Raw genomic sequence first — 16,002 nt, forward strand, 5'->3', positions numbered from 1 at the left:
ATCAAGAAAACACAAATGAGAGCTTACTTAGTGAAAGAGAGAGAACGTTTCATACACTGAAAAGGTTAGAACAACGTTCCTTTCAACGATCTTCATGTAGACAGAATGGAACTGGAGGGATGGTCAGGGACGCGCAGAATTCAGTTACGATACAGAAGGGCATGTGATACCAGGGAACTATCGTCAAACAACAGGTAAGATGTCTCCATATCTGCTTCTATCATCATATCGAGTCCACTGCCTATCAGCCTGTTCGTTCATCCGTCAGTGTTGGCAATGATTATTTCGTTGAAAAGAGGACGGGGTAATTCTCTTCTCTTCGGCACGCGCCCTGTTAGGTTTCGCAGTAAACAGCCTTCACAACTTCCCTCCCTATAATGTTCCAGCTGGTTTATAACATTTGCATTAACTATTTCATGAATTCCACTGCAAGATGCTGTAGTCATATGCGATTTACTTTGCCGGTGGTTGGCAACGGTAGCATTACAAAAAAAGACACGCACCTGTCGTATCTCCATCAATAAGTGCAAACATAACTGTGTGGCTAATCAAAACACCTAATGTCTGAGTCCAGAAGCACATCCCCCACCCCCAGTTTATTTTGTAATTGTCCAATAACGCCACTGAAAACAATAGGGGTGACCCAAAACAGTAGCGATGAAAGAAGACCGGCCAAGCCAACTGGAGTGCAAATAGCGACATGTATTTATGTTACAGGCAGTCAGTTTATCATTCCATTGTAGAAAGAGGCGAAAGCGAAGCAACGGCGACATTGCGTTCCTTTCTCTGCATGTTCGGAGTGAACCGAAGTGTGTCAACATTATTCTTTCACACCTTTGGGCTCTCACGCCGCGAAGAAAAAACACACTTAAGATAAAGTGGGTGTTCTGTGGATTTAAAAGCGACTGCCTTCACTGTTTCATTACAAAATTGAACCATTCATTATGTCACGATGGACTTCTTGAAGACAAGTGACACGGGACACTTCTCTCTGTTAAGTCATTAACATGACATTTTTCGTGCAATCGCAATTGGCGGTCATTTCTTTAAGTCTCGCTTTAATTTGTGAACAGGTACAAAGAGAGATGAAACTGTTTCTAGTGCAAACATAGACGCTGTCCTGCATATTGCTTTCGGCAAGTAGTTCACGCCTAAACACAAAACTCTCACCAGACAGAGAGTGCGCAGACACGCGATCGGAGTAAAACACTCCGGCGCTTAAAATTACTGGTCTGTATTCCACCAGTTAATCACTTAGAGAACTGTATGGTTTTAACCGTTAGGAATTCAAAGAGAACCGTTGAATAGACAAGTTCCCATAGCAAATAATTTGCCGATAGGGAGCTGTATTGGGATAGCTTCTTTTCTTCCTTTTTTCGCAAGAAAATCCAGTTATTGTCTCATTAAGTAGCTTAGTTCAATGAAGAGGGCTGGCAAAATAAAACTTTTCTTGCTTATTCAGAGAATTTTCAATCCGCTTTGTGGGATAGCTCAGCGGCTTTCAAGTCGTATTGTCAACCAGTCGGCGCTACCCGCAATATTTTGCCATGTCGCGATGAGTGTAACACAGTCGGGGAGTATTATCCTCGATGTACAGAGCGCCTCAAAGGGGAAGAGGGGTTCACAAAAAAATGGTCGCAGCATGTCGCTTCTCACTTTCTTGAAAGAAAAAGTTGACATTCTTTTGTGGTGTCTGAGCAAATAGTGTTTTGGTGATCGACTTGTTTGGTGAATACTTGTGAAGACGTTTGTTTGTGTTTCCAGAAAGAAGACTTGTGATCACTAGGAACTCTCTGACGGGCCTGCGGACAGCTTCTTATTAATTGCGGGGAAAATTTCGTCCAATCGGAGAACTGTTACCAGCTTTACAGGCTACAGTGGGTTCCAGCATCAATTGCTCTTCAGTATACTTGATTTCAACGATTGACTTTCGATACAATGTGTGTGCTCACAGTTTTGCTAATCCAAGACACTGGCTGATGTCCAAGGTCCCGACGTGTTGTACATGAAGGACAAACTCAAGTTCGTTCCGCTCGCCCGAATTGACAGAAACCCTTCAGATTAGATGCAACAATGACTTTGAGCCCACATCCTCTTCGGTACACAGCAGGAGTCACGGATTTCATGATATCTTCTTGAAGCAGGTCCGACGCCTCACGCAGTACGGAACTTGAGGTTAGATTATCACGGCTTATTCGGTGTTATAATTCAAACAATTTATTTTCGAGAATTTGAGACATACCCGGCGGGTAATACATGTTTACTCGAAAAAATGGCGATGGCGCGACCTGCAACCTCTATTGGATTAACGAAAAATTTATCCCCACTGGAACAGCAGAAGACGGGCGGGTCAAACAGGGTTCGGATCGTACTGCCACCGAGAGCAGCTACCACAATGGCTTCCGTCACAACGCTTGGCGTCTTGAACATCGCGGGACCGGAAACTCGGAGAAGTCCCAAACCTTCGCCCAGGTCGTCGAGCTTGGCTACAAAGTTGCCGATGATCGCAGAGAGACCGGATGGGAACCTGAAGGCGAGCGGGAAATTCTCCGGAAAGTGGGCGGTTTCGATCGGCAGAATAACTCCGAGGTAAGAAAATACTCTGAGTCGGCGAGACTGACTGTGAATTCAGTCAGTGACAAGAATTTGAATTTTGTCATTCGTTGGATCTTTGAAGCAAACAAACTCGATCAGCTTCACATGGATTAAAAAATGGGTCGATATTATGACTCTTTTCAGTCACTTTCTTATCGCATTGACAATATTCATAGTATCTTACATACCCTAGTATGTTTTTCTAGGTTCTATGGCCATACCTTGAACAATCAAAACCCTCCAAAATATGTTGCGCGTTCTGGAATTTAGGATTGAACCAGAATGGTTGCAAGTTATTGCAACGGGAAAGCAACAACGAACATAGCAACAAAAACAAATAATATATTATTACAACAACATGACCATTCAATTCCTACCATTTACAAATTAAAAAGAAGTCTGGTTTACTGTCCAAAGAATTTTGAATTTTCAAAGAAAAACCTAACGTTTGTAACCATGGGAGTCAGAACACAAGTCGCCCAAGACCACTTTTGTAATATAATTTACCATGATTTTATGGTAAACTAAATTGCAGGCAACGGTAAGTTGATGTATTCAACACCGCTTTGTATAATTCACGATCAACTTGTGGACAGGATAAATGCCAATGTCAGTGATCGAGATTGTTAATCACAAGAAATGATTGCCAACGCGGAAATTCGGCTTGGATATTACATAATAATATTGTAGTTAAAGGGTAACTTTTGATGATTTTATTTCACTGTTTTTTTTTGTTTTGTTTTTTTAACGTCGACTAAAGCCTCTTGTTCTATACTCTCTAAAGCATGTTGAAATGCGCATAGAGAAGGGAAAAAAGATATGAGCCTTTTTACAAAAGGCATTGACATCTGGGCATGCACATGTGTCGACGGAAAATAGATATTATCGATAAGTGAATTCTGGTCCAGAATCAAATGAGGACCCGACAAATGTTGAAATAATAACAATGCATCTACGCGTATATACGCTGTGTTTAAAGCTAAATAGTATGTATTTCAACGCGCTTTAGAGAGTAGGAAAAGGGGTCATAATTGCCATACAAATAGATATAATTCAAAAATCAACAAAAGTTAAGCTACTATCATGCGCAGCTTTGAGCGTTACTTACATCTGCAACGTGTAGATATGTATGGTTATGTCTGGTCAATAGCCACACACACTCACGTAAACTTTATTCTCTTTGCTTTTGAATACGTGTTTGCCACAGTGGAGAGACAGGTAATTATTTTGATTGCAAGTTCAGAACTATTGAAGACGCGTCGGGCCAAACTCATGATATTTTCAAATCCCTGAATTACCGTGTATAAAACATGTCCATCCTCTTGAAGTCCAGGCAAGACGCTTCGTGGCAGTCTTACGAGGGCACGGGGACCAATTATAAACGAAAAAGCCATGCCCCTTTTGTTGACTTGACATAAAAATTATCATGCAAGACTGAATTCCATGTATGACTTCATGTAATATCGATTTTCTTACGAGTGGGCAAAGTCGTGAACTTGAATCTGAAAAGGGTATTCGCGAAATCTGCATTGTCCCCACTCTTAATTAAGTGGGTCGACCTTTTTCATTCATAGGAGAATTTTTTTACGTCTCTCAATGCAGCCGACGCAGGCTTGTGGTTCGGATCACCCCCTTGATCTCAGTTTGTCGAGATATAAACACGCCGGGGCATAGGTTAATCGGTGCCCAAGGATTTTTATACAGTGTTTACATCATTTTAGTAACCACATATCGAAGGCTGACCATCGCGTCGATGTTTTGTAGAGGAATGTATATACACTAGATGGTTATCAGAATTTGCAAGGCCGCTGCTGCGGGGAGTGTTAACCCGCAAATGATTAAACTTTTGCCGTATATGGCCTAGACGTGGTGTCTTTGCAGGCCTTGCCCTACACCATATCCCACCAGTCGCTTGTCGTGTGCCCTGTTATGGGAGCAGTTGTTCAAATTTCTTCCTGTTCTCTACGGAAGCTCTAATCTTGTCTTATATAGGCGTACTACATGGCACTGAGGAGTTACAACCTCATCTGGCAAACTCTCACATCCTGCGCGATCACATGACTATCAACGCTCCGAGCCAATGTACATACCTGGCATGCTCACGGCAAATCTATGTAATATCCACAAGTGACATGGTCCGCTATCGAACTTTCTGTTTTAGTTGCTGGCCGAGTACCAATGGCAGAGATACGGAATATAAAAGGGGAATGCCTATCGTTCTTTTACCGTGACACACATACCAAAAAACTCCCCACCGTTTGAAATAAAGCGAGAAAAGAGGGATAAAAATGAACTACTCGCACGCGATCAATCATCAATCATCCTTGCTCTCAGCCAGGCTTAATAATTTGGAACTACGTTCATTCATTGACATGCTTCTGACCGGGAGAGGGATCGAGAAAGTGGCACAGTTTTAGTTTGTTTGTTTTTCCCTTTTTTATATCTGAATGAAGAAGTTCGCTAAGTTAAGCTCAGCTAACTGTTGGGCTCTGGCAAGTCGGTCCCAACAGACCTTCAAGCTCATAAATAGACCAGATTACTATCGATCGCTTGATAGGTTATAGTACGTTGCTTGGCGACGAGCACAAACTGTTGACAACCGATAGAGGGCGCTGAGGTACAGGGACACCTGTTGAGCCTCTGCGGACCGAATACCCAAATGTACATCAGACACCTGTTGTTATAGAAGGTTAACATTCCTATCAATTCTAATTCTATAACGTACATGTATTTGAAGGATAGGCCACTTGTCATAAATGTTGCAAGGACTAGGACTCCGTCGAATTAGATATGTCGGGAGAGAACTTGAAGAAAATTTGACAAAAATTGTCCAGTATAGCCACCGTATCGGGTAAAAAGTAAAGTGTGTTGCGGTTGAGAGAGACACTGAACGTCTATATTCTCTCTCAGACCGTCATGTGCGCGTTGCTTTGAATTCCAAAGGAGCTCTGTTTTTAAATCATTCAAGACACACGAAATGTTACTTTTGTACGCCCACACTTCGAATTCATGACCCTCAATAGAAAGCCTGCTACTTCTTATGCTACTTTGCTTCCCAGTTGGCAAACATTTTCTGTAGGTGCAGTATTGACTCCGTGTGTGTAAATATCATCCTTAAATTTGCACAGATGTTAAATCTTTCATTTTCAGAATAGGTGAATCGTATCGAAGTTTCCGGAAAAAGGAACGCACTTAAAGTTTGGTCATTAAGAGAAGAATTTGCCTGAGATCATTATTAATGTATTCGGGTATTTTGCACATATGCATGATCCCTAACTGGTACGTTACATACATATCACGGTAGATTTGTCGGTATTCTGTTTGGATGGGGGCGCCATCAGCCGTAATGGTCAAAACAAAACACAATTTACAGATCAATGCACATCTACGAAATGTTACGCATATTTACGTATTTATAAAGAGCAATCAAAAGAGTGTCGCACATCAAACGCCTGTCGCCAACTTTTCTCTCGTTGAAGGGAATAGTAAAAGGCAACGCGACTTTGCCATGGTGCGAGTCTTTTCAAGGTGACGTTGCACACTTTTTCCAAAGCAATATTTCTCATCAAAAATGACATGAAAACCCCTCATACTATATATTTCAAAAAGCAGAGAAGCTAAAGTTCAGTATGGTGACACTATAGTCTACTAGAAGGTTGGACGGCGCAAACATATTTGGTATAAAAACTAAATTTTAGTATTAAATAACAATAAAATTAATTTAATTACTACTTAATGAAATTTGATATATCATTTGAAACAGAGTTTATGTCGAAAAACAGACAATTTTGATTTGCGTCATACCCTCAGTTATTTTTATACGGCTGGATTGAAAGACTGGCATTCAAAGTGATTAAAATCACGATGAGCAAAATTGAAATACTCTTATTCCAAATGCAAGAACTGTATTCCCGCACAGCATTTCATTGTATATATTTTCAGAAAACAGAGAATCTAAAGTTTGATATGATGGCATCAGTCTGTTCGAAGGATGGACGTGATACTTTACGAAATTTCAATGTGAACAACAATTGTATGTCAACTTGAAGATTATACCGTATATGACCGTGCAAAATGTGACGCTCTTGTCGAAAACCCAAATCTTAATAAGTTTTGATTGCCTCTACGAAAATATGTGATCAGGACTATGACGGTAAGAATGCCGGTGACGCCGACGGCATTTTCTGTAAGTGTTTTTTAAACTATTGTTCCAAGACGTAAATCCAATTTTTCTCTCAGGGAATGAAGATTCGAGACTAGTGACTGCAGGGCGCTAACTTCAATACCACCGATAACACGTATACTGGAATGGTCTTGTCGTCAATAATTACCTCGACTGTAGCCAGTCTGCCCTTAATCCAGTTCGAGCTGTATAGCCATGACTATCAAACTCAAAGATTGAAGACGAGTTCTGAAAGGAAGACATCCCTACATCCCATTAGGAATGTTCAATTCTATTGAGTTTGTGATGAATAATACCCGCGCTTGTCTGGCGACCTACAAAGGAACCGCATTTAGTTTGTTTATCGAAGGTGTTCTCTATCTATTCAGTTGTAAATTGTCAGATGTCGAACGTGACCCGATTGGTCCCATCACGGCCAATTAAAACCAGATCGTGTAAAATCTTGTTGTACGACGAAAGAGCGCAATTAGTTCTCCGTGTTGGTTGTAAATTGTCTGCTTGACAGTCGGTGTAGTATACTGTTGTTGTAAGTGTGCACTCATTGCGACCAGCATCAAAACTTTGCGTACAAAAGCGCAAGATGAGCGAAATGAAAACCAGGGAATTTTTCTTCAAAGTTTACGACAGCAACAAAAATCTAACAAATTGTATTTGAGGGAATACGGAAGATGAACAAAAGGTTGCATAGACAAAACATAAACGTTCGTTTTAAATAAAGAATTTGTGCCACAGATATCGATTTGGACACCCCCGTCCATCCTAGCTACCGTACTCTATTGTTTACTGTGAGTCTATTCGGGAAAGCCGGGATCCATAGGAAAGCACGCCTCGGCCATAGTTGGCGTTTGTTGCTCTGCGAGCATGGCTTCCGCGGCGGCTCAAGGTGGCGAGACTGACGCCAACGACCATCCATCGGAGCGAAAGTGGGACAGGTGAGCGACTACGAGTCTGACCTTTGCCCCCTTGGGAGTTTATTACCCCAGCGTTCAACTTGAAGACGGTTGCCTATCGGCGTTGCGCGCTGGTACGAGCAAGTCGCGTCAAACTGGACAACGGTGACTGGTATAGATGGAAGTGTTGGGGCCAAACGACTCTTTTGGGTGAGAGTTGGGGCATCAACGAGTTTACGAACATTTATAACGAGTAGCGTTGTCTGTATTCCCGTAACGAATGCGTAAAACTCCGTCAAAGTCTGTTCTTTATGCACGCCAACACGTCAGCGAGTCGTGTCACCGATCAAGTACTGCGGCAGGCACCGTGCTATAAAATGCTCGGATTCATAACTTTCGGATTCAAAACTCTGAGAACTTGACACCAACCAAAAGTTTCCCCTCTCATTTTTTCCCTTTCAGACGAAATGCCCAAACCATGCTCTTCGAAGAGAGGGCACGACCGGAGAGACGCAGGTACGTGAGACGGATAAATTCCACGATTTCGCTGACGAACAGCGAATCGACGACAGACCCCAACGACCCGAAGGCCGATTGGACGGTGAGTACATCAAAATGGGAGCACAAGTGGGGAGGGGGTGGATTTTCCCTTCCATTATCTAAATATTTGTCAGTCTTCTTCTTTGTGCCTGATAAAAATCAAAACGAAGGTTGATGCTGCTAAAAATTATATCACGTCGCATTTGCCGTTATGTCGTTCTGATATAAATAAAAAATCTGTCTCAAATCCTCGAGACAATACATGTAGCCATAATTGGCGTTCTTTGGAGTATCGATCGAATCTCCGCTACTTACAGAGGCTGAAAATAACGACAGAAAAATACACGCAAATGCAATTTTTGGGCGACAGGAGAAGAATGAAATATTGGCGAATGGTAAACTTCGAGATCAACACACCACTTCAAACAACGACTGTTGTTCAAACAAAACTGACAGATAAGTGCAAAATAGTTACGTCTTAAAACCTGTATAATCATTGTTGAAAGAATTTGACGAAATATCGATCGCTCGGGTCTCCCGTGCCACCGCGAAGCCGCGGTCCAAGACTATGTTGTGCGAGCGAGAAACATCCGTCTCAAATTTTGATCTGTAAATTATTTCAGTGTTTGATCAACATTACATATATCGGAATTACCCTACATAATAACTCTGCACAATCTAATCCCCTTACAAAGTTCAGTTAATTTTACCGGATGGAAAAGAAAAAAGAGCATAATTACTGCGATTCGATTTTATTGACCTCTCCAACACTCAGAACTCAGCCGCATTTAGGTTACAGAGAACTGTAATGAGAATTCTGGGTCTACATTCATGACGTCACTGTGACAGTCTGAAATGTAAGATTGCATCTCGCCCGAAAATGCCACTGCCAGAAAATCTTCCTTGGGTTCAGGAGCTTTTATTGTCGGCTTTAATGTGCACATGTTGATGGAGTGAATTATTCACGACCGACACTTGCCAAACCTGCATTGTTCGATTTTAATTGCTGGGCACAATGTTACTGCAACGTGTAACGCCTATGACGACTAGACACAAATGCACACCCTCCTTTCCCCCTCTCTGTCTGTCCTCTCTCTCTGTCTCTGTCTCTGTCTCTCTGTCTCTGTCTCTGTCTCTGTCTCTGTCTCTCTCTCTCTCTCTCTCTCTCTCTCTCTCTCTCTCTCTCTCTCTTCACACCACACACAAGCATTTTCATATGTGACTTTACATGTAAAAGTCAGGCATTCTGTTCTGTCTGATTTTCAATTTAATAAACGTCCCCTTGTATATAACTATTCAAGTACGCTCACTCGAACCATCTTCAGATAGTACAAAATGATGGAATTAGAACCGTTTTCATGAACAATGCAGAAAAGTAAACTGAAATGAAACAAAACCATGAACATACAATCAGGGCGTTTAAAGTTGACCGAAACTAATTCATTGTTAGTAAACTTTACGGGCCATTGATCATTTTTTCAGTGACGTCATCGATGCTTTCGAAATAACGCGTTAACTGATTACCGTGTCTTTTCGACGACCATTTACTGTGTATGCGTTTTAATATGCGACAGAGCGACTGTTGTTTTATCCTGTTTAATTTCCGCGACTTTCTTTGCCGGTGTGTTTATTACCTCCGTCAAAAACAAAGGAGGATAAATTAAGTGCCGGCTGTAGATGCAGAAGCATGCGTGGTAGTGTTACACGTTTAAATGGATGACCATGCCTTTATTGTCCCGATGAAATTAAGGAAAGGTTACAAAAGATCCATGGCAGTGAACTACAGTTTCATGATCCCTTACTGATCCATCATTATTGTAAACATGTCGGTCCGGGGACACTGAGTTCGCAGCCTTTTTACCCCGTGGCTCTATCCACGACCCTCCAACCAAATATACGAAAGGGATCTACTGTTTCACTTTATTGTGATTTGAGAGAGAGAGGCTTCGTGGTAGCTTCTGCCAACTTTCAAAACCATGCATATTGAATTCCTTTAATTTAATTGTTACCAGGAAAAAACATTACCCTGCATCAACTTCTTAGATATCTTGATATAGAAATGGATCTTGATCACTTAATCACATCTTAAGTTAAAACGTTTAAAAGAGGGGATATCCACTGAAGTCTCTCTCACGCCCAGAAAAATCTCGAGAGTCACGGTGATTGCAAGTTTTAAACTACAATATTGTATACGAAGGTCTGGAGTTCCCGTCGATAGTTCTACGTCAAGGTGTACACCTCTGATTGCAGCAAGTTCAAGTTCGACTTGATAGAAAAGCTTACGCAAGAGCTTCTGCATCATTAGCACTGTTGATTATTTGTATTGCAAATTGCGTTACATTTAACGAGTTACGTCGCTGAATAATACTTAACCATAGACAGTCGAGAAACTATGACTCAACACGTCAATGGTTTGCTTTCCTTACGTGCTATCTATTTTACTCAAATGTGCACGGAATAAGTTAGAAGTGCACTCAAGGCCAATTCATTCAACGATGATACAGTCAAAAAGTAGACTCATCGAAGCCGAGAGTCTTTCAAAACGCGAATTGTACAGCTGCAGACTTCAAACATCTCCTGTTTGATCGTTTCCCCGATGTGACAAGGCCGTGCAGCTTCACCAAAACGTGGTGACGTCACAGGAGATACTTGCAGGTGTGAGCAAATATTACATTTTGATCGCAGATAACAAATAAACAAAATGGCGGAGTCACGAGGAGAGCTGTATTGGTTTTAACAAGTGTCAGTTCTTGTAATTGTTTCTGGGAACGAAGCAAACATAAAGCATGCGTCTAACTATAGGGTAGGGAGTAACTATCCCGAGGGCAGTGACGTTGTGACGTAAAAGTGAAATTGAAACAAAGAAAACTTGCCGAAAATTATGTAAAGATAGGCGCCTCCAATGAAAATGCTGTAATTAACATAAAGGTGTTTCATTTTATGGGCAGATCCTATATAAATGGGGAGAGAAAAGTGTGGCGATGTAATGGGGAGATCGACTATGGAGGTGTGATCAGCTTTCACTTTCGCCCTAAATAATTATATTTATTTGATATACTTTAGAATTGTATATCTGAGCCCACTGAGACTTTTTCCTGAAATCGGTGTTGCTCCTGACAATCTGAAGCATGACGTCTTCGTGGGTTCATTACCATACGATTTTTTATTTTGTAAAACATTCGCACGCATTGGATTGCCGTGGTTCCTTACATTGGGAGACACACAGAGTCATAACATACAGCAGTTCGAATTTTCCCATTTATTTATCACATTACGGAAAAACGAAAGAGTCTTCTTACATTTGTATTTTTAACAAGGTGTCGTAAGTCTGTAAAAACAACGGAGAAGGATGATAAGTTTGTGTACCTGATTGTAATATTATTCATATGTTTTCTCTATTAACAGCCCTACATGCGATTTCGGAGAGCAGCTCGAGTTTTGTACCTGCTATGCACAGCATGTCTGGCCTACATGAAGTAAGTGAATATACTGACCATATAATGGGCTTCTACATTCATACAGAGCTCTTGTCACTCGATTTTTTTCTGATAGAACGCTGTCTTCGTTTCACTGGCTTGGATGAAGGAGGGGGGGGGTCAGCAAAATGTTCAGTGACGGTCAGAGTAGGGCAATCTGCCGTCAGATAGCGCACGACAAGTTCATCTCGTACATTGGACTGTGTGCCGTGAGAGAGAGCTAGAGAGAGAGAGAGAGAGAGAGAGAGAGAGAGAGAGAGAGAGAGAGAGAGAGAGAGAGAGAGAGAGAGAGAGAGAGAGAGAGAGAGAGAGGGGGGGGAGGGACGGGCGGGAGAACGAATGTGGGCATGTTCACAATTATAGAAGGCGGCTGACCTGGAAGTTATGCTTTCACTTTGCTGAGTTTCTGAATTTCAAATTCTGAAAGGTGGCAAAAACAGAGCGAAATCACCGACGAAGTTATTGGTCCATGATCATCAGCAGACATCGGACGACCTCATTGGCAATAGCCATAGATAAGAAGTATGGGTTATGGCCTTTTCAAAATACATCCATAAGAGATTAACGATCGTATCCGATCATTAAGAAGTAGTCTGACTATAATGATGTCAAAGTGTGTGAGGTTTTACGACTGTGATATTGACAATCTATTATGTCTGCCAGTGAGTGGATATTTTAGTTTTTTAAAAGCTTTGATAATAATGAAATACACATATCTTATTGTTTTATTTTTTGTTTGCACCGAGTTCTAGTCAGTAAAATATTAGGGAAACTTATTAATATTCACCATATTCAGAAATATATGCATTTGGCAACTGTTTGAGGTACTGATGGACTGAAAAGTTTCGAATCAAAGAAATACTCTTTTCCAACTAGTCATGGGCTTGGCATGTCGGCTTGGTTCCCCATTCTGACGAGTTTTTCTTGGTTTCAGAGCGGCTTCCGCCTCTGCCATGAAGGGAAGCTGGCTGGAGGTTGTAGAGAAAACGTTGCAGGCAGCCGAGGAAGAGGCCAGGAAATCCGGCACTGATACGAAGAACTCCAAGGCAACAATTATCAGCGCTGCCAATCCCGACCTGACTTTCGATGCCACCAAGTACCTGAGGTTTTCCAAACGAGAGGTAAGCGTGACATCATCGTCCCCGGTGTTAAAATAATAAGTTCTCGCATGTTGCTCTTTTTCTATTCCCGCCAAGAATATATATCAACCATTACACATTTTCTCTACGAATCTCTAGACCATCCAAATAACGTGAATGAGAAGGCCCGACGTCCCATATTTTGGAAAAGGGCAGTCCTGGCAAACGCCGCACTATACAGTGCAATGGAGAAAGCGTTTAACTTTCAGGAATCGTTTAAGTCGGCAAGATGGCGAAGACTTACGTCGCAATCTGTAAGCACTTTCAGACAAAAAGCGTGAACAAGGGCAGAGAAAATTCCATCACAATGCATATTAAAATTAAAGTGGTGCGCTAAATTGACCAGGTTTGATAATATTTAGTGTTCATAACAAGGATTCAAATCGTTCATGAAAGCAAAAACCATATTGTTGAAAATTAGATAGACATTAGCTTGGCACGGGGGGGGGGGGGGTCGGCTCCGACGGAATTTTTCTTGTCGTGTCTTATTTTTGCTATCGTAGACTGTTCTACAATCGCCCCAACCTCAACGTACCTTCTCCTATTTTTAAGGTAGGGAACTACGTGAAAGTAAAAATATTATCATATCCTTCATAATAGCTGTGGGGTACATCGGGTAGACAAAAAAAAATGATGAGGAAAAAGTGGTATTCCCGTCTTAGATGTTTAGATATGTCTTATCGAAACATGCTATATCCCTTAATTTTGTGCAGTTACTAGTTCTGACAAGTTTACAACAAATTTCAGCCCACAATAATGTAGGGAGCTGAATGAGATAGAAGCATTGCTATGTCTAGCAACGTGGAGTTTTGAAGATTCATTTACGAATAACTTTGAGATCGGGCGCAGAAAATGGTGTATTGCTGAAAATGCGATGAATGCACACAACGCCATGTTTATTCAATAACATTGGAAAGAAAAATTGCTGAGTGAGCATTTTTTTATAAGTTCTTTTGTGTACAGAATTAGAAAAGAGAAATCTCGCCATTTAATCATGATCTTGATATCTAGCAAAGTGAAACCTCTTTGAACGTATTTTTCAAAATAACTTTTCACTCCTAGTATTTTGCGAAAGTGTCAAGAACATGACAATATTACCGGGATGATCTTTTTTGTATTTTTATGGAAGTGTCTGATACTTCTATCCGTATGTAGTTCCCTGCCTTTATTTGGACACACTGCGCCTACATTACGTGATATATAGTCCACGATGACCTCCGAATGTTTGATCGGCGACCCTACCGCCCACATCCACTTGTCGGTAGTCGTGGGTGCTTATGGAATCCGTTCATACATATTATATGTCAAATACATAACATATGTCAAACACATATACGTTAACATAAAACGGAGGACGAAGTGACAACTAAACGACGAATTCTTCATTTGTACATAGTTTAACACACGATTCTGCATCCTTTATCCTTTTTTGTGTGTGTTTTAGCTTTCCTTTAGCAGAACCTTTGCTGTATTTTATGACTTTATGTCCCGCTCATGAGAGGATTTCATTCAACAGGGTTTTGTTTTGCTGTGTATATAATACACTGTAATCATGCCGATTACAGCTTTTATCGGTAAAGACGAGTACAAACCTAGGATGGGTTGCTCAGTGAGTACAGTCTATCTGGTCTTCACATGGCGGTGAAAAATGATACCGCCAGGTGAGTCCAACTGGCAAATTAAGTCCATTTTACAAAATCATCACAAAACATGTTTCTTAACCTGATAGACTGATTTTACACTGTTTCTACCTCGACCTTATGATTTGGAGGCGGAATTGAAGCTGTTCGTAACTGCCTCCTATCTGCGTATACGAAAAACATGCCCTCACACTAATGCCCACTGTCTTCCGGTGTCTACAGTCTGTCGGCTCCCCTCAACAGTTCAAGCTCCCCTACTGCCCTCTCCCCACCACTGACACCGCCCAATCTTCCTAAATGTTCCATCAACTACAGCATTCCCCTCCATCTACCCATTTTCCGGTACTCACTGCCAGAAATGTTCTCCTTGGCCACTGTAAAAACTGAAATTCCTGCCCTGCCCGCAATAAAACTTACTTTTTTCGCCTCGCCCGCTGATTATTTAGGAACCGTAAGTTTGCATCCTAGTGTCGCCGTAACAGCCGTAAGCAAAGCCTCAAATTAAAGCCTCTCGATGTAGGCTACTCTGCCAGAATGTCTCTTTGCAGAACTAATCACAACCCAGCTTAATTCTTCTATGTGGAATCTGTTCAAGCATAGACCACAGTCACCCGTGTTCTATTCCGCTCTGCGCCTCATAGACGTGTGTACATACTGCTTCTCGGGCATGTGTACAAACGTCTACAGGGCGCATAGGCGCAGAGCGGAATAGAACACAGGTGACTGAGCGTAGATAGTAGTAGTCTGGTGCCGAAGCACAAAACCCAAAAATTTTGGCCCCACAATGGTTCTCGGTGGTTTCTGTATCTTCAAAGCCTACTGAATCAGGATCTGCATGATGCCACCCTGGCACCCTTGGGCATTTTAATATATTCAAGATGGCCGCCAAGATGGCCGCCAAATATGTAAATTGTGATATCTCATCTCTGTGAAATGTTATCAAAGTGATTTTAGTGTCGTATGCCAGGTATACAGGGCCAAGGAATTCATTTCTTTCATTGCCGAACATGTGCAACCCTTAATTTGCATAAAAATCCAAGATGGCTGCCAAAATGACCTCGAAAACAGGTAAAATGCCATATCTCAGCTCCATGAGAAGCTGTTGGAGTCACTGTGGTCTCCTTTGCCAGGCAATTGGGGCTAAGGAACTCATATCTTTCATTGCCTGATATGTACAACCCTTAATTTGCATAAAAATAATCCAAGATGGCTGCCAAGACGACCTCAAAAACAGTTAAAATGTCATATCTGAGCTCAATGACTAGCTGTTGGAGTCATTTTGCTCTCCTTTGCAAGGTATATTGGGTCAAGCAATTCATATCTTTCATTAGCTGACATGTGCAACCCTTAATTTGCATAAAATTTGCATAAAAATCCAAATATTTGTTTTAGTGTGTAACAAGTCATATCTCAATACACTATGCCACTGATTTTGGTGTCTTTCGGCATGTTTTACGGGTCAAAGAATTGGTATCTTTTGTTATATTTGCTGTAAAATCAAACATGATAATCTAAAATTGATATTTACAATCCAAGATG

At 41.4% G+C, this 16,002-nt stretch overlaps 1 protein-coding gene across 5 annotated transcripts in view; it reads left to right on the top strand.

The window, feature by feature from the left end:
* The first annotated feature begins 1,860 nt into the window (after nucleotides 1-1,860).
* Nucleotides 1,861-16,002, top strand: part of LOC139130970 (cyclic nucleotide-binding domain-containing protein 2-like) — a 31,525-nt gene continuing 17,383 nt past the window's right edge. Inside the window, exons 1-4 of one of the 5 annotated variants that reach the window (XM_070696836.1) lie at nucleotides 1,861-2,589; nucleotides 8,131-8,269; nucleotides 11,614-11,684; nucleotides 12,619-12,805. In XM_070696836.1, coding sequence (XP_070552937.1) covers nucleotides 2,273-2,589; nucleotides 8,131-8,269; nucleotides 11,614-11,684; nucleotides 12,619-12,805 — 714 coding nt within the window. In that variant the 5' untranslated portion in view covers nucleotides 1,861-2,272. The other 4 variants (XM_070696837.1, XM_070696838.1, XM_070696840.1 and 1 more) reach the window with 4 other exon arrangements.

Source organism: Ptychodera flava, chromosome 4 (genome assembly GCF_041260155.1).
Source record: "Ptychodera flava strain L36383 chromosome 4, AS_Pfla_20210202, whole genome shotgun sequence".
In the NCBI taxonomy this organism is placed as follows: Eukaryota; Metazoa; Hemichordata; class Enteropneusta; family Ptychoderidae; genus Ptychodera; species Ptychodera flava.